This window comes from Amia ocellicauda, chromosome 9, assembly GCF_036373705.1.
Source record: "Amia ocellicauda isolate fAmiCal2 chromosome 9, fAmiCal2.hap1, whole genome shotgun sequence".
Lineage (NCBI taxonomy): Eukaryota > Metazoa > Chordata > Actinopteri > Amiiformes > Amiidae > Amia > Amia ocellicauda.
The window spans coordinates 20,231,535-20,255,028 of record NC_089858.1 but is presented as its reverse complement, the minus strand read 5'-3'; the positions used below and the strand labels follow the sequence as shown (position 1 = coordinate 20,255,028).

General features: G+C 36.6%; 1 protein-coding gene across 1 annotated transcript; it reads left to right on the top strand.

The window, feature by feature from the left end:
• Positions 1–807: 807 nt before the first annotated feature.
• vstm2b (V-set and transmembrane domain containing 2B) lies at positions 808–16,999 on the top strand. Its single transcript, XM_066713690.1, has 5 exons — positions 808–1,636; positions 2,481–2,668; positions 3,418–3,447; positions 4,489–4,870; positions 13,048–16,999. The coding sequence occupies exons 1-5, from the start codon at positions 1,564–1,566 to the stop codon at positions 13,137–13,139; spliced, it is 765 nt and encodes a 254-aa protein (XP_066569787.1). The 5' UTR covers positions 808–1,563; the 3' UTR covers positions 13,140–16,999.
• The last annotated feature ends 6,495 nt before the right edge of the window (positions 17,000–23,494 follow it).

Genomic DNA, 23,494 nt, shown 5'->3' with positions numbered 1-23,494 from the left:
GCATAAACCATGGCTACATTCAAGGATTTAATCTCTGCCTAATGCACTTGATTTGTACAACAGCTCATTGTGTTGCCAAGCTTTGGGTAGAAGACGTTACTTCCCAGCAAAGAGATTTTATTCAAACAAATAACAACAGAGGAAAACATTGTGTAATGCATTTACGTCCAATACATCAGAAAGATCACATTTGTCCATTTCTCCAATGTGGGGTACACGATGGAGGCAAGCCATCCTCTAATGTTAGTGTGAATCCTCAGTGTGATCCAATTTTTGGGGTGCATTTTGAAAAGAGTGGGAGATATTTACACAAGTTTGTGTAGTGCGGTTGTTTTGTTTTACATATAGACGTATCAAGCTGAAATAATTAGGTGATTATTTGAATACAGGCACAAAAATAGCACATTGCATTTATTTTACGATCACAAATGGTATATCAATGAGTGTCATTATCCGAAAAAAAGTTCTAAAAGAGGAAGCGTTGAATAAGTAAAATGTGTAAATACATTTTAAAAAAAGGTCGTCTATGTTTTTGTTCGCAGCACCTTTTTTCGCTGTGAACTTAAAAGGATTGATGCATAATTAAAAAGCGGTCGATTGGCGACATAATTCGTGCGCAACTCGAATAACTAAGCGGATGCCATTAGTACAAGTCGCAGATGAAAAGCTGGCTAAAATGTACTGTACACCCTCGTTCCTGGCTTGCTGTCTTTGTATTTCACATTACATTCAATGCAGCTCCCGAACAGCATGACTGCGGCTGCTTTAAGAGTTGCTTGTTGATCCTAGAGAGAAAACAACACGGATCATCTCGATTCTCTATATTTTCGGGGCTGGCACTACTGAGGCATTTCGTGTGGACGTCAGTTGGTGAAAACCCCCCTTATAGGTTGAGCTGCGTGTTGATGTGAGAGTCGGAAAGGTTGGTTAGGCTCCAGATCTCTGCTGGCTGGTGTCAGTTGCGCACATACGCACCGGGCGCGCTGCTTTGGAGATGCCAAATGCGCCTCTTCAGTGTTATGCGCTCTGATACAAAGCAGAGGGATCCGCTAGCAGGAGAGGGGACTATCCACTGATCTCCAGGTTTAGAGCTCATCCAGGGAAGCCTGCTCCTTAATTAGGTCTTCTGTTGGATCAGAGACTAGGATGCTTTGGTGATGGGTGTTGGAGAAGCGCCCAGGAAAGCTGCCCTTCCCTTGGAAAGCGAAAGGCACAGGTATTCCACAGCAGAAGAGAAGTTTCCTTTTGAGTTCAAGCAAATCGGGAAATAAATCCACAGGGGCTAAAGGGAATAAGAGCAGAGAGCCAGGCTGGACAATCGCGCATCTGTGCCAGAGAGGGAGTTGAATATCTGGCACCTCTGGATTTTATATTTTTGGTCCTGATGAAACGTTAGCGTTGGGAGTACGTTACTTGGATTTTGGAGCCCGCTACCCTTGGAACAAAAAAAACAAATGAGACTCTTTGCTGGTCTATTTGCAAATGGGAATGCGAATTTTATAAGCAGTAGAGGTCAAATGCTAATGTTCACTTGTTATTTAATCTAACTATTGTATTTATGAAATGGAAAAACGGGGACTCTACGGCGTCCTGTATTATCTGATGCTCAATGCGCCCCTGTTAATGTATGTAAATGGTAAGTAAACTTGATTAACCGCGTTGGTGGTTTGCTCTGCATCTTTTCCCACATAAAATATTGGATGTACTCAGTTCGAAAAAAAAAACTGTACAGGAAGAAGATGTTTTTTCACAAATGACCAAGTGCTTAACGCTATCATAAACTCCAGCTGTCAAACGGACTTATTGTTTCAGAGCTGCACTCTGCATTGCTGGTACCAAATGTTAGACGGTGAACTGAAGGCAAAAGCATTGGTTTTGCAACATTTCTTGTTTGTGTATTATTATTATTATTATTATTATTATTATTATTATTATTATTATTATTATTATTATTATCTCAGTACACCCACACACCCTTACACACAGTATAAGTGCTCTAGGTCAGTAAAAGCGTTACCCTGAACTCATAATGCCACAGGGTAAAAAGGCTGAAATATTATTTTGATTATTCCCCCCGTTTTGAAATAACGATTCGCAGAAGAAAGCATTGCTCAACCAGTCTGTATACATACAATTACACTTGCAGCATATCAATGAAATATTCAGAAAACATCAAACGCTTAGGAACGATAGATGCATGCCTTCGGTCTGCTTTCAAAGTTAGGCTTGCATAAATTTAAATGGTTTGATGACTGCTTTTATGTGTGGGATATTGTTCGTGGGCTGAATCTGTAACTCAAGGGTATCATTTACCGACTTGTGAGAGTCGATTAATTACAAAATTACAAAAATAAATGCAATGAAAATAAAGCAGCTTCTAGTTCTTGGGTGAATCCAGATCAGATTACATTGAAAAAGGCTGCTCTGGTCTCCTAATCTCTCCTGCTAACCCCAGCCTTGCTATTCTCTCCTTCTGTCAGCGACATTTACTGAAGTCCCCAAAGATGTGAGTGTCGGTGAGGGAGAAGATATTGAGATGCCTTGTGCCTTTCGGGCCACCGGATCCACGTCTTTCTCCCTGGAGATCCAGTGGTGGTATCTTAAGGAACCAGCTGCAAGGGAACTTGCACATGAACTGCAAATTAGTGCCCCTGCCAACAGAGCAAAGGTAAATGCATCCTGTGTGGCAGGACGACTTCTACCCAGAAAGAAAGGAGATTTTTAATCCCTGAAGCAGCACAGGCGCTCTAGGATGTTGCAGCTCCTGTTTCACCTGATGTGACATAGTGCATAATCGTCCCCTTTTTAATTCGGTGGATGCTTCACCTTAAATTAAAGTCACCCTTTAAGGTGCTTTTGCTGGATTTGTGGCGCTAACCAACATCATGAGCAAATGTGTGTGTGTGTGTGTGTGTGTGTCAACAGCATGGATTGAACAGTGGATTAAAATGTGTAGTATATATGAGAAAGCTAAAACCCAATACTTGCCATAATATCTAGCTATATATCTATAGATATATATATATATTAAATTTTATTTGTTGTAATTTTTGTTGATTTTGAGGCAACTCTTTACAATATTAACATCAAACATTTAGTAGCGGCTGCATGGGACATATACATCAGTGTCATATGTGTGTTTTATTTAAACACTACATTGAATTGAATAGTCCTAATCACTACTACAACTAATACTACTAACACTATTTCAGAAAGCGTATTATCATTGTGTTTAATCCTGTATAATACAAAACGGAGATACACACAAAAGCTTAAATGTGATTATATATTTTTGAAAATTGGCAAACTGTTCCCATTTGGGGGAATTAGCTTAATTGCTCCTGCACGACGAAATGTTTAGCTACGCTGATGTATTGAACTTGACTGTAATGTGTTTTTGACGGTTTCTGATTTCAGGTCACTCCCAGAGATGCCACGAAAATAAGTGTAAGTGTTTTTCTGTTCTGTGCAAATGTTCTGTGATTATTGCAATCCTATGTTCATTCTTAGTGTATGTGTGACTCCTGGGCGCAGGCAGCAGTCTTTCATAGGATGCAAAAAGTGTCGTAACAACCAAGCCCAAAATACGGAAAAGACGTGGTTGCCTGTATGATCCTGAATTTAATTATGACCACACTTAAACAGGGGAACGAAACGGAGACAGAAGAAGAGGTGGGGGGAGGGACTGACCAAATACGCAAAGACTGTGCTGTACCTACTAACACACAACGTTGCTGCAACGTTACAGTGTTGCTTGGAACTGCTTTGACCCAGTGAAGCACATTGAACAGTCCAATGGAAGATGGCGGTGGATATTAGAGTATTTATTTTGATTTTGCATTTGACCCCACGGTATTTGAAGACAAAGTACGCGCACAGAGCCTTCCATTATTATGTAGAAATAGACTTTGTATGTTCATTGTACAGTTGGTTGAGTACCAGGCTATTTGAGCTATGGTTGAGTCAAATATATCATTTCAGTTCTAACCATTCCGGCTAATAGTCAAATATAACTCTTGACTTTGGGCCACAACGTGTGTTTTTATATACTGTGCAACATTGCAACGATTTTATTGAACACAAACATGCAAACGTTCATATCTTAAGAGAGCTAGTTTATTAAATGTTGTATCTGTCAACTATAACATGCAGTCACGACAGATCATTCGACTCTAGTTCTTAAATGTCTGTTTTCATAGAGAGAGTTATATGAATTCATCTTTATTTGAGTGCAGGACAATACAGGGGCCTCTGCGTAGTTCAAGTTTTAAAGTATCATTCGATTTATATGACTAAAAAGCATCATTATTTGAATTAACGTAGGAGTAGGATATCTTTTCTTCCTGGAAATATGAATGCATGTTGTTAAAAAGTCAAGTAGACAGCAAAGATCATCTTTCCATATAATATGTCTTACATATTTCTTGTGCGTTCATATTATATATCTTTCTGGATGCTGATGCTTTTCTTCCCATGCTCTTCTCGCAGACTGTCCGGGTGCAAGGCAATGACATCTCTCACAGGCTGCGGCTCTCCAATGTCAAGAAGGTGGACGAGGGGGTCTATGAGTGCCGGGTATCGGGCAACAGTGGCGACGAGACTCAGGAGCACAAAGCCCAGGCCACGCTGCGGGTCATCCCCCGCGACGGCATGGTGGCGGAGGAGGCTGTCTCTCATATTCAGAACCGATGGCCCCTTAGGAGCAATCCATCCAGCAGAGCGACTTCTGAGCCCGGCCAGGGCAAGCGCCGTGTGCCGCCCCCGGTAGGAGCTGGTCCGATCTCTGCCTCGACAACAACCGCAGCTGCAACGTCCTCAGCTTCGCCCCAGCCCGGCAATGCGGCCATCCTCCGGCAGGAGCACACGACTGGTGAGTGGAAGACCCACAGTGACACCTAGTGGCCTCAGTTGGGAATTATGAATCAGTGAAACCTCGGTGTTTGTGGTTTCATCAGCTTTGTGTTTGGGATAATCTGCAATAATTTAAACATCAAGAAAAGGACGTTTTAGGATCATATATGGATAGCACCTGTTAATAGTTTTAAACCTCATCATTCAGATGTGTATGTATTGTTTTCCAAAATTGCATACTTGAATTATTTAGTTACTGTAACAGGTTCATATAGTCTCTGAATATTATATTCCTTATTTCTGCAATATTGTGGGTTATGAATTGGTTGATTACGGTTGTGTGTGTGTGTGTGTGTGGTACAACATAATGAAGATGGCTTTTTTAAGTTCCAGTTCCTTGTGATGTGAGTGTATTTTTTGACATTCTACTGGAAAAAGAAAATTAAGCAGTTGGCAAATTCTGTATATTTCAATAAACATTCAGTATAGACCCTATACTTCCATAAAGTTGTAAAACGTAATATATTACTGGAAATATAAGATGGCTTTTGTATCCAGGATTAATGTTGTTATTCGTTTACTGATACTTTACTGGCTGGGACATTAATTGCAATCAAGTGTGTATTCTGTATAGGAATGTAATTGTATAAATCCATAAAAGAAATGAAGACTTGGTTTTAGTTTGATGCTGTTGAAATATTGTGTAATTCAAAAAGAATGTGGTTGTTTTACCTGTCATACATTCAGTCAAGCAATAGGCTACATTTACTTGTCTGACCAAAAATCCTGAAGAACCACAAGCTATGATCAAACATATATATATATTTTATATATATATATATATATATATATATATATATATATATATATATATTTAAATTGTGCACTTTAAAACATCAATTTATTTATTTATATATATATATATATATATATATATATATAAATAAATTGATGTTTTAAAGTGCACAATTTAAAGGATGGCAAAACTCATGTTGCCATAAACATGGCACATCCTAATCTCACTAGAAGAGTCACTGTAAAATATGTTTGAAAAAGACTGCAGACCTGTTGGAAAATTAGCTTCGGACAAGCTCATGAGTTTGTTCTGCAAAGATCAATGAAGCAAGTCCCAGAATAATTGCATTTCACAGGCAGTGAAAATATGTTTAAAATACCATTCTACTGTATTAGAGCAATTTTGTGTATGGATATCATTGCAAAGAAGGTAGAAATGGGCAATATAATTATAGTCAAAATATCAACATTCTTCTTATTATTATGATAATTTTTAATACATAATTATTCTGTGTGGCAAAGTAGTTATTTTATTTAAACAAACGTGGTACTGGGTGAATACAAACATTTCAAGTTTGACAGTGACATAGAAATATATTGGGTTTGACCACGGTGGAAAAGTGACTGCTAGTACCATTTAATATTCAGCACTGGGATGTAAAGATAAAGCTTTGATGTCATTTTTATTTTACTGAAGCAGTGCAGTTCTCTGGTGTATGTTTTGCAGCTATTAGTAAGCCAGGTGTACAGGTCAGTTTCAACTCTTCAGATTTAACTTAAATAAATGACAGTTTCAGAATACCTCCTGACAGATAGTGTTGCATATTCATTAGAGCACCCATTATTTTTCAAATATAACACCTACAATCATGTCCTATAACAAATTCATGAATAAGTGATACTGTTGATAAAGTGCAAAATGGCTGCTGTTTTTCATGCACAAATTCCAGTCTTTCGATGTTACCACAGATGCCATGTGTATGTAGTCTGACATTCAGGTGCAGGTTACTCCTGTGTACAGATAGAGGTAATTTCTCTATGTAGACAGAATTCACAGTTTGTGGGTGGTTATAGGGTGGCAGCCAAGGAGTGGAGAATAGGGAATGCTGGCTAGTCAACATTTATTTGATCAATCAAGTAGTCACACTCCTTGCCTGCAATGCAAGATCTCACCTGAAAGGAATTAATTTCACTTATTCATTCACAGTTTCTTTTCATAAGTGATGGGCCACATTTTGATAATTAGGGCTAGACCAAATCAAAACTGACCCACTGGTGAATCACAAATTGAGAAGTTGTACCCTGTTGCGGTTTGATTTATAAATAGTAGAAAGCGGCTTCTAACAGTATATTAAACTGCAATTGTGCACAGATTTGTACTTTGCGCTGTGCGAGTAAGTTTTGATTTGGTCTGGCCCTTAGTTTAGCATTTGAAGGAACAACAAGTAGGCCTATCGTATTTGTTGCCTGTTTCATTTTGTTTTAGTTCAGTACACATTTATTTATGAAATAATATGAATATAGTGGGTGGATGTTATTTCAGATGAGTATGACTGCATTAGATAAAATGTACCCTTCCAAGTAAATTAACAAGGTCTTAGATAAACAGCAATTCCAGTTATTTAACTAAAAGCAAGTAAATCAAATGACATAAGTGCTTACCTGACACCTAAATATTGGCATATAGAATTTGTCTTTGGGATATTTGTCATCAGATTTTGAAGGTTAAAAGCCACATGGCAAATCTAAAAGATTGCCCTTTTAACAATACTCTAGAAAATCAAAACAGTTCTCTTAAATACCCACATCTGTCACTTTCCACAATGTCATTTCACTGAGTGGCAGAAACAATTAATATTAAATAGAAAATGCCAAAGGCAAGTCTCAGATAAGCCTAGTTTTCAACACACTGTCGGGTGTTTAAAATTGCCTATTACATTTTCATATTTCATTAGTTATTTCGGTATGACTGTTGGAAAAATAGTGTAGCAGAGTGTGCTGTATGATTAAGGGGGTATGTTTCTCAGGTAGGCTGCAGTAAAGAAATATTGTGAGTTGTCTGGAGATGCCTAGTTCCTGAAATATAAGTCTTCTATTCCTGTTTTTCTTGACAAGCTATATTGTCAATCCATAGGTAAAGATAAGTAGTTTTCTTAAGGCGTGTGAATAGTATGTTGTTATATGGAATGAATATCAATACGTTTGGCTTCAATAAGTATAGGCCAAACTGTACACAAAATTATAAACTACTAAAATGGTACTAATATACTAATATAAAATGATAACAATCTCTTGCCTGCTATAAGTAGTTACCTGGTGTATGTATATAATTCAGCTTAGGGCAGCTTTTCTTGGGTTCACATAATTATGTGGTAAATCCTTTACAAAATCACACTATGAATGTCACACTTCAATTTGAAGTAGACTAAATCTCAAGCACTACCACATATACACACCTACATACATACATACACATATATGTGCATACATACGTTGTATTGTATAATAAAGGATTAAGAACCTAACTGGTCAATCCAACATGATCTTGGATGGAAGAAACTTTGTATTATTTTGTAAGTTCTTTAAAATAATTGCCAGGAACTTAAATATATGTTGTATGACAAGTGGTTTGTTTGTCAACAGAACCGTTATTTTTACATTGAAGCTTGCAGTTTTATTTCTTAGCTGATATAAGCTGGGGAGGCAATTTTGCTGGCTACCAAGCAGAGCCTATTGGCAGGTAAGCAATTGTTCTCCATAGGGAGAGGGTCGGGTTGGCAGGAAGCTAGACAGCATGACATGCTGTTGTTGGGAGCTGCAGGAATTCAATCTGTAATGTCAAGAAGCCGCAATACAATCCGTGGCCTTGTACCCCAGACCGACCTTGGCTGCCAAACTGAATGTGTTTAATACTGGCCAGACAGCTGTCTTTTTGCGTGTGTGTGTGTGTGTGCATGTTCCAGTTTAAAGTTTCAATCCCCTGCCCTATTAGTGTTGTTTGTAGCTGTTGTTTCAGTTGCTCTCTCTTAATGGCAAGTGCCCTCTCAGCTTTTTATCATCTAGAACACTTGATTATATTATTGCCATTAACAACACTAGGTATCCAGGCAATATGGCTCTATGGCTGTGGAGAACTGTACACTACCTTACTGGGATGTATATGGGACCATTTGAAAACTGGAATTGGGATGCATTCTGCCCAGGTTAGGAATATGAAGAGTATTCATCAGAAGGATAGATCATTTTAATCTCACAGTTAGTAGTTCATTGACAAATACGTCTTCTGTTTTATCTTATTTTGTCCTACTGACGCATAAGAAATATGTACAGATCTGAAACGACACCCAAAAATCACATGGCATCATCTCTTTATAATTGTGCAAGTATACCACTAATGCACCGCCCATCCCCCTCTTATATTTAATGTATCGTTTGCAGTATGTCACAGAAATAAGACTTTGTAGTCTGAGGTTTTCATCAGGTCATCCTAATGGTGGCAACGACATCGGGCATGATATTATGAAGTGGTAGGGCTTGCTTTTGACCTCATGGGGATTTTATCAAAGATCCAATCATCACTGAATGATGGGCTTGCTGCATGTTACAATTAGATCATTTTTGTTAAAGTTCTTTTCTTGATTAATATCATTTTCTTCCACACAACTGTATCTCAGTTCGGATATGTGTTCTCCTAATGTAACAAGTAGCACAGGGGCTGCGTGAGTGGAATACTGGCGCACACATTTCTGTGGAGAAGCCTTTTGGAGCAAAGACTGTCTTTCAGGGAAAATAATGCACTGACTCATCAGAGTAGACTGTTTACTGAGGAGAGCATGGGAGGCAGAATTATGTTAACAAAAGAAAAGAAAAGAAGAAGAAAAAACACAATCATTGTCTGTAGCCAGCACCGCAAATTTGTTTTCCTTTGATAAACCAAGCACTACACACTCCAAGCACTGTAATTGGCATTGTTATTTAATTCTTAAATAACAGCCCCATTTATTGCTATGTTTTCTGCCTTTTTTTTCAGTGTGTCGGCTTTACCAAATCCTCTTAATGCCTTGACTTTGAAATGTTCCACATCCCTCCACAGCAATAGGACATATTACCTAATGTCTCATAAAAAGAAAATAATAGAACATTACTCCCCAGTGCTTAATAGAATCAAGAAAGAGAAAGAATTATGTTAATGTAGTTCACACCTTTTTTATATGGAAAATATTCAGCCACAATCATTTTATTCTTACTTTCTTCTTCAGCTGCTTCTCCTCCGGTTGTAGCCACACATTTATACATCACTGGTGAGGAAGAAAATCTGAGGAATTCCCTCACATAACATCTTTGACCGCCTGTAATGCCGTTCTTTCCCTTCGTGGCAGCTTAACCATGTCTGTAGAAATCCTATAATGAAAGAGGGAAAAAGAGAAAAGTGTAGTATCCCCATGAGTCACTTTAAAGTCCTCTTACCCCGGTGAAGACTTTCCTTGAATAAGTCTTCCCAATAGCTGAATTTAAAAGACTATGAATTTCAAGCTTCAATTCAGGTGACAGAAGATATATCTTTTTTTTTTGTCTCATACTCAGAGGAGTCTTTTTTTTTTTCATCTGCCATTTTGAGAATTAATCTGTTTGTCATTTCCTCCTCCCTTTTTAGAATCAGACTGCAGTCAAAGAGATGCAGATGCACATGTATGTTTTATTTTGATTTGGTTTGCTTTGTTTCAAAACTATGAGCTTATTGGCTGACTTTCAGCAAGTCATTCCCAGTCTGAGCCCATATTCTTAGACTCTGTGATTGCATTTGTTTATATAGTTTTTAAAGTCTAATCATGCCTATATTTCATGATTGATGTATTTGTTTCCATTCTGCTCAGCGTTATGATAACTTGTGTCTTGTAGCACTGCTGAAATGAGGCACTTGGTTTAATGTGAAAGTGTCCAACTATTTGAATGGCTCACAGGAATTCATTGTTGCATCAAAGTTGTTTACAACCTATAATAACCGATCTAGCAGTTCAGAAACTCATTTGCTTGTTTGTTGCCAAGTTCAGAAGATTGACTCTTACAGTTAAGCTGATAGTGGGTCCTCCTTTGGAGCAGATGATCCAAGTTTAGTGTCTCTTTCTCTGTTTTAAATTCTAAGTCAAGGACCCTGACTAACAATTTCAACCATACTTTAGTATACCCTGCCACCCAAAGAGAGCAATCCAGTCAAGTTAGATAAAAGCTTTCATATATTTCCATATTTAGCATATTTGTGTCTGTTTCCCTCATGTTGGTACGCACGTCATTCAGTTCTCATTGTGGGATTTGCACAACAGGGGGGAGGAAGTGGTTACAGTTGAAGCCTGTTTGCATGATCAGGCACAAAGTGAAGTTGCAGGAAATATGTAATGAACTCCCAAGGCGCTCAGTGAGACATATGCTGAGAGCTTTTTGCTAGACTCATAGACTTTGTGGGTGCCTACCTTGGGACCTCATGACCCCTTCAACTTTATAATATCAGCTCAGATTTACCATTCCAGCACCACTTTACAAAGTCATAGCTCAATGCTTTGAAATGTACAGTTTACGAATCCAATCTGTAACACTAATAGAGGTAGGGCATGCAGGTCAGATGCAGACTCTTGCTGTTATCATGAGTAGTATCACTATTTTTATATTACTTAATTCAAAACATTTTTCTTCTTGCTTCAGTATGTAAGTATGTAGTATGCAGTGTAACCTATGGGTGAACAATACCTTAAAATCCAGGATGTCTTCAATGTGAAATTAAACTGTGTTATGTCTGCATTCTGTTACACCCTCATATAGTATGGACATGTCTATATTCTTGGAAAGCTGTGCAATAATGTCTTGTTCCAAAGTTACATGTAAGCTTAATTAATGCTGAACTACTGGGAAAATACAATTCCCCCAAAACATTGCACTTTCTGTAATGAAGAGTAATGTTATTTATATAATCATGAGTCAGCAGCTTTTGCACGGACTAAAATAAGTCCCTCCAAAATTGTTCAGTCCAATTCCTATTATGTAAGGGTAATATGCTGAGAACGGCATCCGGATTAGACGATCAGTAAACAGATTGCAGCTGTGGCAGCTGGGTTACAGGTTAAATTACTGAGATAGACAAAGGCTGGGATATAGGGATTATCTAGGCCTTGGAAGAGGCTTATTGTCTTATTCCTCTCCTTTTGCCTTTTTATATTTTCTTCACGCTTTACACATGAGCTCTAGACTATGTAAGTCCCTTGTATAGTGAAAAGATAATAAAAAATAAAAAATAAATGACAAATTAATCAATCAATACACAAAGGGCCCTGGAAGGAGTATAGTAGAAGGAGAGGTTGGCTGGCGATGCAAAAGGAAATGACTGTATGTGCTCAGTGAAGTTGAAGATTGAGTGCGTCACCAGGGCTAAATGATGGACACAGGCCATCAGCTTTGACTGTCTCAGGGCTTCTCAAATAAACACCTGTCATCTCCCTCTGGGGGAAACATTTCAAATTAGCTTCTGCATCAAGTGTAGTCATCACCACTACCATGAGCCTCCCCTGCATTTTAGTTGCTTTAGGTCAGATCAGCACATCAGTGAGGGAAAAGAGGGGTTTATTCAAGGATGCTGCTATTCATTTTTATGTATTCCTCTATCCCCTCTAGAGGATTCCTCTATTTGTAACATTTAAAGGGCCATTAAGAATTTTGTCTTGGCTCCAAAGCATCTCAACAGACTTTAATGTGCAGACTACTCCAGTACTCCAGTTCTGTTCATATGTTCCCCCCCTTCTACAAAAGTGATATATTTGCTTGAAATATTTATTCTATCATGACCTTCAACAGACTGAGTTCAGAGAACAGAAGGCTTCTTTGCTTAGTTAATGTCAGAAACCGTAAAGCTCTGGGTTACTTGTTCAATTACAATTAATGAAAGGTTTGGAATTGAATGTGTCCATCTGGTGTCTTCTCTCTCTCTCTCTCGGTCTGTCTCTCTGTTGCTTTTGTTATTAAATGAAGATGCTCACAAGCATTAAGTTCACTGGTCATTTTCTTAGATTCTTCAGGTGTCTAAAATGGCATCAGACTTTTACAATCCTTTCAGGATGTTTTGCACAATATGGCACTTACAGATGACAGTTTCATATTTATGTTATATATTGTAAAACCCTAAAGTAAATTGTACAGTCTTAAATAAATATATGCCACTCCTAAAGTATCATATAAAAATGATATTGTAAAAATACTTTTATATTGGAACACAAAAACAGTGAGATTATTATTATTATTATTATTATTATTATTATTATTATTAGTAGTAGTAGTAGTAGTAGTAGTAGTAGTAGTAGTAGTATTTCAATTACAAATGCAATGATTGATTAATGTTTCTACGTTCATTTTTTGCAGGTTCTGCAACCACTGCTACCATCACAGATCCCTTCTTGTATATTTCTCTGCTTATCGTGCATAAGCTTCTTCCCTTCCTGGTGAACCACTGATAGACTCTGGCAAGCAAACAACAACAATCTTCAACCTTTTCACTTAATGTACCAAACAAAAAAGGGAAATTTTAACCATATGGCACACCACTGAGGAAGTTTAAAATAAAATAATAATAAAAAAAAGAAAAAAATTAAAAAAGAACTTCTTCTTACTTGGACTTATAGAAGACCTGCCGTCTTAAAGCTGGATGTAAATGGATTTTAAGAAGCATGACAAAAAATAATAAAGGAATCTATGTGAATACAAGCTTCACAATTGTTGGAAATCTAGTGTTACACACAACCAACATCCACAAAACGATGCATCAAGTTTCCAAATACTAGAGTGTCTGGCCCTGCTCTGTGCATGGCATTCATTGTTTATGTTATTGTAAGTATATATATTTTTTCCTTTGTAAAATCTTTCCTCCAGCTTTACTTTTTGCACGAACTGTTGAGCAGTTAGCCATTCTTTATGTTTCAGAGAAAATGAAGCCAGGGTTGAAGGCCCAGTCAAGGAGGAGATTATTTATGTAGACCAGTGTATTATGTTTCTTTGTTTGTTTATTTCTTTCAAAGCGTTTTACATTATATATAAAAATATGTTCTTATATATTTTGATTAAATAAGGCACACCTTACCATAGTTACAAACCACCTTCAATAATGTTTATTTTTATTAAAGATGGTGATCAAGGTATGACATTCATTTATAAACAGTATTGGTATATTGCCAACACCAGTTGAAATAAAGGTTTTTTTGAAAAAACTCAGTACTTCCTCGGCCTGATATGTAAAGACCCAGCTGTTTCATGTTCCAGCAAAACACTTCCAAAATACACTTAATTTCTCTCATTTCTCCCACACCAGGACAGAGACGAGACATTTGTTGTCTTTTCATATTTTCAACATTCATACACAAGATTACCATACAGTTAATTTAAAAAGCAAAAGCAATGCCTAATGATTATATTTAATTAAAAATATATATAGGAAATATTATATTAGACTGACAATACAGAAGAAAAATGCAATTTACTGTTAGAAAGATTGCCACACATCTACAATACCATCTTCACATTTTTTAATTGGGGAAAAAAAAATGTGCACTGCAATAACACTGTAACCTGTCAGACAATAATTCTTGACAATGCCATTGAGTGTGATATCAAGATCAATTTAAACTTCCCAATTTAACCTTCTAATCAACGATGCACAAAAAGGTGCTCCAACACTGGTTCAGATATTCAGTTATTTTGTAATTAATGGCTACAATGACGGTAAATTACAATTTTTCTTAAATCACTGTGGCTTCAGAATTATGGAAGAGGCACTTCCTGTAGTCTTTAATTAGGTTAATCAACATTATCAGGAGGGGTATTCAACCACAATGCCATGTCCCTAACTCCAGCTCATCTGGGTTGTGCGACTTGCTCTTGTGGATTGCCTTTTTCAGTCCGGACCACATGTTTTCAAATTGGAGATGGTAACAGTTGGTCGATAATGTCGATTTTGTGCTCCTTTAAGCATTTGGGTGTAGAATTTGTGCTTTGGTATCATTAGAAGGTGCTGGGATGTCCAATTGTGACCAAGCTTGAGATTCTTGACAGAGAAGGTGTTTGGTAATATTAGCTATATTATGGTATAGTATGGTGCTTTTTAGATCAGATATTGCACTGGTCTGTGCATGACCATGTGTGGCTGATGATTTGTATTCATAATATTCATAATATACAACAAATACATAAAACTCCCAGTATAGCCGTCTGCACATCTTAACGTATCCTTTCATGCAGTGAATTGTAGTATTTATACTTAAACTGCCACACAACATTATACATTATTTTGGAACACAGATCCTAATTAGCCTGCCCAGCTAACCAAATGAGCACAGCTTTTCAGTGATGTTTATTTAATTAGTTAAATGCATTGCCTTGTGGATGCTCTGAAACTTTTCAGTTCACTGTATTTGCTCTGTACCCAAAAACAGGCTTTGTAAAAACGTTTGTGTATCAGTATTGATGTAACCTGAAAATGATTATCTTTCCTGTATATAAAGATTATATATAAAGTCACTTTTTAAAAACATGAAAGACCCGGCAAGTTATATCATATTTTTTAGCTCTGACTATAACCAATACAAAAGATAATAAAAGATTATTGCTTTAGCTGTGACATGATACCTGCCAGGATTATCTGTGCAAGTATTGACGTACGAAAGGAAAACGAATATGAATACTTTTAGTTTGGTCTTGTTTTCCTCTTACTGAACTGAGCTCCATTTTGAATTTAGAATATTGTTTCTGTTGAATAATAGAATGAAGAAAACTACAGTTTCTTGGTATGTAGAGAAAATGTAGATAAGAGCACCTGATATATACATTCCTCTCTTTCTTTATCTCTCACTACATATATATTTAAACATTTATATTATTTATTTATAAGTGCTTTAATACTTCACAATTACCCATTTAGTTCTCTGAGAATGTATTTTCTTAACTACTGGATGCTATGAACAATAATGTTTTGGGTACTGGGCAACATTCTGGAAAATGGTCTCAAGAACACCTACATACATAACTGGTAACATACAAAGCAGGAAACTGTGTTGAATGATGTTTCCTTTCAATTTCTGCTTAATTTATTATCAGCCCTCTTCAACGGTTACAAATTATCTTGTTAACAGCCAAATCATGCATTCATATATTCCAGAAAGAGTCAGAACAAATGCTATATCTGTCATGCATCAGGGAAATATTTGTTTTATTACATTTACGTGGATCAGTTGTGAGCCAAATGCAAACAAAGATATTACCCTGAAAGGACTATATGATGAACAATCTGATTTATTCTTGGACCAAAAGAAGCTCAGAGTTGAAAGGTCAGTCTTGAAGTGGAGTGGAATAGATCAAATCTGAAATAACATTTCAGCTTTTAATTAATAATTAAATAAATTAGTCACAATACTGGGAAAATGTATTTTAAAAATAGTGAAAAGGAAAAAGTAAATTAAAAAATCAACACCATTGTTGTATTTAAATCATTTAAAGGGCCAACCTTGATAAAGTAGTATTCCTGTATTATATGATAATGCCCTTTCTGGATTTGTGAGTAGGTAATGGGATTTCCTCAGTGTGAGGACATGGTTTCGAATTCCAAGCAACAGTTGTCAGTGTATTGTGGCTATCCGTTCGTTCTCTGTCACCATGTAATGCACTCCATGCACACACAGAAATAATAATTCAGTAATAATATGAGAGAATCGTCAGTGCAAGTCCAGGCTACATTGTTACATCTTCAAATAAATAACACATATAAAAGAATACTGAATTCACTGAAATCCCATAGATCAAATTACACAATATATATGGTGTGTGCATACAGTGAGATGATAGAAGGAACCTAGGTACAAAGCCAATCCCATGATTATTTAAAAAACAGTCTCCTTGAAAAACTAAGCATGTGTAATGAGCCCATAGTGGTTATATCACTCCCCTGGGTTCTAAACAGTGTACAGATCCCCCATGTATTAGCCATCAAGCTGGCCTAGAAGGTTTGTGAAACGGGCCTGTGAACATGTTCACAGGCCACGTTGTCACAAAGACTTGCCTCAAGCAGTTGATGGTAGGAATATATATAACCTGTATACACTAGGCAAGCTATAAATAGCTGCCTCTGTTGAGGACAGGATAGCATATGAGTCCTCCATTCAATCGTGTGCTAAAGCATTTCCAGGTCTACAGATGCTTGCGCATGAAGATAATCTGTTTGATGTATGGACCACCCGTAAATGATATGACTGGGTTTGTGCAAAGACAGAGAGACGCCGTCTTTGTGCACAAGCTGCTTTACGATTTATGTAAGGCTGAAAGCATTGGTCATGATACACAGTATGTATGAAGGGGTGGGGGGGTGCTTGGGATAAGCAGTCTTCCATAAGAAACAAATATATATATATATATATTTTTTTTTTTTTTTTTTTTTTTTTTTTTTATTATTTTTTTTTTTTTCAAGCAGTGGTACAGGCAAAGCAGAGCTAACAACAAATGTTAAAGTATGAAAACGAGAGGAGGCCATTCGACCCATCGTGCATCGACGCATCATTTGCTCTAAATATGTTATAGAAATTTGGGATTTTAACATTATATTGCTGATGCTGTCATTTTGTGAAAAGCACATAAAAAATGAGGATTAAGGCAAATTAAATAATAATACATGTAATAAATATAGCTCTTGCCTGGATTATTAACAGAACCGTTTAATTTGCCACCTGGCTAGATGTGAATGCTAAGTGAAATACAGAATGTCCCTTTTTTGCTGATCAGTAATCTGAACTCACCAGAATCACTGGAATGAGGAGTGGCAGGAAGCAGTCAATCTATATCCCACTGATGGACAGCATGTGACCCGATGAGTATCCCTACATTATACAACTGATGCACAGAGACATTTGCCAAGCCCGATAAAAAAACACAGCAGCACCTATCAACAAATATCTGGCCTCATTTTCTGTTGTGAACTTCCAATGAGACTGACAGAAACCTCTGGTATAAAATAACAGCTTGACAATCTGACTGTCTCACTAGAAACACAAGGATAATGGAAATTTTCATTAAACTTATAACAATTTATTCTGCTTAAAACTAGGAAGGAAAATAATAGTTTGCCACAATTATGTGCATAGCTACCACATTACTGATAGAGACCACATGCACATGCTTTGATGTGATGATATACCATACATGAAGTAACGTCACCTTGAGAAGCGTGAAAATCAAGACATATGTAACAGAAATGCAGAAAGTTTATCTGGATTTTCATTTAGTCTCTAACCACCTTCCTCTATGCACCACTTTGCACCACTATATGACCAATAGACTTTTGATAATCTTTGCTGATGTTTAATATACTTTCTGTAAATTCAATGTAAATAAACAATTTTGCCATTGCTAGTGTGTCATAAAGAATGGATACAAATAGTCCAGTATTGTGTCCTGCATTTTGTATAGGGATATGTAATCCACACATGAAAAATACTGAATAATAAAGTGTATAAAGAGAAGTTCACCTTGCCTTGTGTCTGGGTGCATTAATGATTGGCTTTAATCATGTATTTTGCTGTAGTTTTGCTATTTATTTAATCATTTTGATCTGATTAGATGTTATTACCTAAACTGTAAATGTAATCTGTATATTTAATTTACGCATGGAAACATGGAGACAATTTGAAAATAAAACACATTACCAACTAAAATCTAGTCTATAAGTACGAAAGTGTAGGTTGCATGCATTGTCTTAAGGGGTTTAATTACAGTAAATTAAAAATGGAAGTCATATAATAATCATGTGTGTTTATTATTTTGTTTGTTACATCAAACCATTCATACTTATAATTTATGCCACCAATGCAGGACTCAAATACATTAATTATTCTCCATGGCAAACCGACAGGGATCCAGGCAAACTCATTTCCACTTTATTACACAGTACATTTCACTGGCAAAATTATAGCTTCCAGTTCCCTGAAGAGAAGAGACCTAAGTGTGTGTTTTGATTGTTACTTAATTTTCATTTAAAGCTCTTGGGAACTTTATTCATTTCATTTTCATTTATTTTTTTCTTTTATAATTGTGTTGTTGTTGTTGTTGTGTTGTTTTTGTACGTCAGCACCCTGGATACAATTAGTGCATACGACAGCCCCACAAACCACTGACCTGAGAAAAATGTAAATGCATTGGTTTAAAAACAATGTATCCTGATATGAAGATTATGCAACACATAAATCGTATTAATATCTCAAGCTTCTTCAGTAGCCACATTGGTGTTTTTTCAGTGCTAAGGCAAGTAATCTGTCTTTCTAAAGAACTGCAGTTCAAACGCAATTATATACATTTAGGTCCATAAATATTTGGACAAGGACACAATTTTCATCATTTTGGCTCTGTACGCCACCACAATGGATGCAATTAAGATGTTCTTTAAGTGTAGACTTCCATCTTTAATGTGAGGGTAGTTACATCCAAATTGGGTGAACGGTGTAGGAATTACACCCATTTTTATATGTGGTCCCCCCAATTTTAGGGGTTCAAAAGTAATTGGACAAACTAACATAATCACGAATTAAATGTGAGTTTCAATACTTAGTTACAAATCCTTTGCAGTCTGGAACCCATTGGCATCACCAGATGCTGGGTTTCTTCCCTGGTGTTGCTCTGCCAGGCCTGGACTGCAGCTGTCTTTAGTTCCTGCTTATTCTTGAGGCGTTTAGAAAGTCTACACTTAAAGAACATCTTAATAGCTTCCATTCAAAAATCCATTGTGGTGGCGTACAGAGCCAAAATGATGAAAATTGTGTCCTTGTCCAAATATTTATGGACCTAACTATATATATAGAGAGAGCAGCAGGACTATGGTGGGTTAGACCTGCTGTCATGGATCTCAGATGGGGGTTAGGAAACCAAGAGGTAGTTTTATGGTGCAAAGTGTGTTTTATTGTACACAGTGCGCCATGCTCAAAACAAAAGGACATACAGAAAACTCCAACCAAAACCCTAGCTCGACTCAAGCCTAAACTAAACACAGTAAACAGGACCCTATCCTAGGCATACAACTAATGATAAAACCAACTAGACAATACAGCAAACAATCCAGTCCGTGATCCAAGTCAAAATCATAATCGTAAGTCCCATTAATCAAAAAGCAATCCTCTCTCTGAACTCACTCGTAAACACTATCCAAATTATCTCCCGGACTCTCCTCCAGCCTCTCCACACCAGGAGTTGGATTTATCAAGGAGAGAACCCCCCAAAAAAAGTAAACTTTTGAAGTTATGTCTTAGTAAGTGGATAGATGTTGAATTTTGTTCTAAAGTTGAAGGACTTTTCTAAAGATAAGTAGCTGTAGGTCTTTATTTAAATACATTTCTTCCCCAGCAATTTTAGTAATGGCAGGAGCTGCCATCATTCATGCACTGCTAGGTGAGATGTTCCTTAGCAGAAATCCACTCAATTTGGATTCTTCAGAAACACAGTATAACAAGCTCAGAGATTAACCATCCAAAATCCACCACCTTTTATCCCTCTCATTGGCACCCGTACTATAATATTAGAAATGGTGTTCTAATGCAACATAAACCTCTCTACCACAAAGGCAGTCATTTCTTGCTTTATTAATTTCAAGTCAAGTGTTGAAATTTCCTCTCTGCTTGTGAATTACAGAGTCTCTTTGCAACAGATTTGTGTGATATACCATATTCTTAATCCAGTTTAAAACAACATACTGCATGCAAGTCTAGCTGCATGGTAACTGACCATATAAATTACCATTCCACTGCAGAGAATATTAATGTCTTTCTCCTTCTATATTTCTCTCTATTTCACTGTGTGCATGAGTGTGTTGTCCAATTGTATAAACAATACTTTAAGACAAAAAATATCAGATCTGTCTTATGGGTCTTCATATGGATGTTGGTGAACATTTGAGTCTTGAATTGTGTGAATTTTAAATAATGATTTTTACCAGTTATAGCATTGTACCATTATATATATATTTTTTTGCCAAAATAACAATCCTTGCATTTTATGGAATTTATCATATATGCCTAGCTTTGCTATTTATTTATGTATCAATTGTATTCCCAGAACTCCTTTTATTTATAGCATTTTAATAAATGTTATTTTAAAGCTTGTACCTGGAAGGGGAAAGAGAATTAATTGCAATGTAATATTTGTATTAATCAGAAGTTGGGATTTTTCCCCCATATTTATGAAAATTATTACAATCTTCCTGATTTCAGTCTGAATAACTGTTTGAGTCAGGCAACCATTCTCTGGTTTAACGGCATAATTTAGAAAATGCATTTCAAATCATCTGTAGCTACGTTATCTGTAGAAGTGCCTTCCTAGGTAATCAGAGAAATTAATTTGGCAATGAGTGGAATGTGAATGAGTCACTAATTAAAAGGTCGGCTTATATAATGCTGGAGTTCACTATAGCATGACAGTGTCGTTCTAATACCATTCTATGAGAGAGGCCTAAGGCACGATTTCAATTCAAAACTGCAGATAGTCTCCTATTGACATGGCACAGGCTTTTGTGGTATGTAGCATGCACCTATTAAGGTGCTTTACTGCATTTTTTAGTAATCCCAGATCATTTTTGATAGCCTAGATAAATTTTACAAAAAAAAAACTATGGATGTAGTTTTAGATTAATTCCAATCTTGTTACATTAAAACCCTGGGATAAACTGGAGCTGGGGATCAAGCCCATTACAATATCCCAATCCAGTGTCACCTTTGGTCAAACATTAATGCTGCTTTCACACACACACAGATTTACACAACTGACCTCCATAATGTGTAGCTGCAAATTATAAAAACATGCAAACAAAGGCAAAAAGCAATTGTCATAAATCAAAATTCTAACAGTGAGGGGATTAAAGGAAGAGGTTTTCTCTGCTCTTTTATCAGGGGTTTGTACACCCATCCCCAGCACTTATAGTGACATCAGCATGAAATAATCTTAAATGTTAAGATCCTTTTTTGATCACAGCCAGGAATTTAACGTAGTAATTGTAAAATATACATAGTGCTTTGTGGATTCATAATTCATATAGGATACCACTGTCTCAGGCCTCCCAGTGCCAACAGTAACAACAACCTAGCAAACCTGTGCTGACAACCCCCTGAAGCAATAGATCTGTACACTCTTGAGAATGCAAGTGAGCGATGTCAAAGATTTATTGTAGATGACCCCTGATGCAAAGGCAAAGGTTTTCTTCACAACCTGGCTATAACAATGAATATGATAGAGAAAGGGGAAATGGATGTGACAGAGAAAACTCCTACCATTTGTACAATTTCAAAATAATGGAATCACACTCTGATAAATCTAATCTAGGGGTGTTTCTATCATTTGAACATGCTAACCACTATTCCCACAACTAATTTGAAGCTTTCGAGAACAGATTAAGCTTCGTCCCTGCATATTCCTCTGAATAAAAAAGAATCCCATGTAGCCTGGAAAGTATTTTTATTATTTAATTAAAATGATCGAGCACAATCCCCTTGTCCTACATTTACATTTTACAATTGCGTAAACAAGTCAGGAGAATTTTTCCTCTAAATTACAGTCGGGGGTGCATCAGGGGATGTTAAAAGTGCGGAAGCCTTACAAATGGAGCCCATGTTAAAGTTTTACTTTTATTAAATTTTATAGAAAGTCAATTGTGAGAATATGAATCTACTTCTAAAAAATAAAAAAAATAAAAAAATTGAAAACATTTTAGTTCAATTCAGACAGTGAGTAATTACCTGACTAAGATGACCTCTTTCTAAGGAAGATTAGGAGTCTTTTTCACCCTGGAATTCTTCACTTTGAGATTAAATAAAAGCATACCTTTTGGATTTTCTTTTTAACGCAGCTCTCTGCATCTTCTCAGAATTGATACCGTAAAAGCCTCCATCAACCGAACAGGCTTAGCCAATTACACATTAATTAACTCTAATTTAATTCCTAAAAATATTATACGTACAGTATACGTGAGATAATGGCAGAAATTATTGAAAGTACTTTTTTGCATGAGTTGAACACATTTTTACAATAGGTACAAGTTATGACACACTAAGGTTTCAGTGACAGGCAGAGGGTGGCAGAATTTAGCAGTAAGCGAATGGGGGCCATGGTTGCCACCTGTTCAAATAGTCAAGAGTAAGGTAAGAAAAATCACCATAGGGACCACAGTGAGGTTTCCATTCCCATTGCTCCATCTATAAACAACCAGGTCGCAGCTCGACATAGCAGACCATAGATCTCAGTTCTATTTTCCAAGTACAAAGCTGCATGTGAGAATATGATTGTGCAAGAGACAGAGAGGATGAAATAGCAATGAAGGACATTGTAGTCATTACTGTTAGACAAATGCACAAAGCCACACCATGAATCCTAAATTGTTGCATTTGCAAGAAAGGAGAGTAATGCCTTCACAGTTCTCTTTGTCCAGTGCTTGGTCTGTGTCATTCTGTTCAAAATTACTTTTGCACACAACGCATACACCTGAAAAGGGAAAAGTGACATATTTTCATTGCTTCTGCAGCACAAAATATTGTTGTAGAGCTGCATGCTGCTTTATTATCCAATAACACCCTGCCAGTAAACCATACTATATTGCAACATGGACCTTGCATGCAGTATGTCCGTATCTATCACTTTCACTAAAGTAGGAATTGAATGCTAATCTGGAGAACAAAGGAACATATCCTCTGCTAGGACATGCCTACATGAACCAATTGCAATAATCGTATAATGTCTGTGCTTCAGAATATTACATAATTTTGTGAAATATTGAAATATATGAAAAGAAAAAAACAACAGG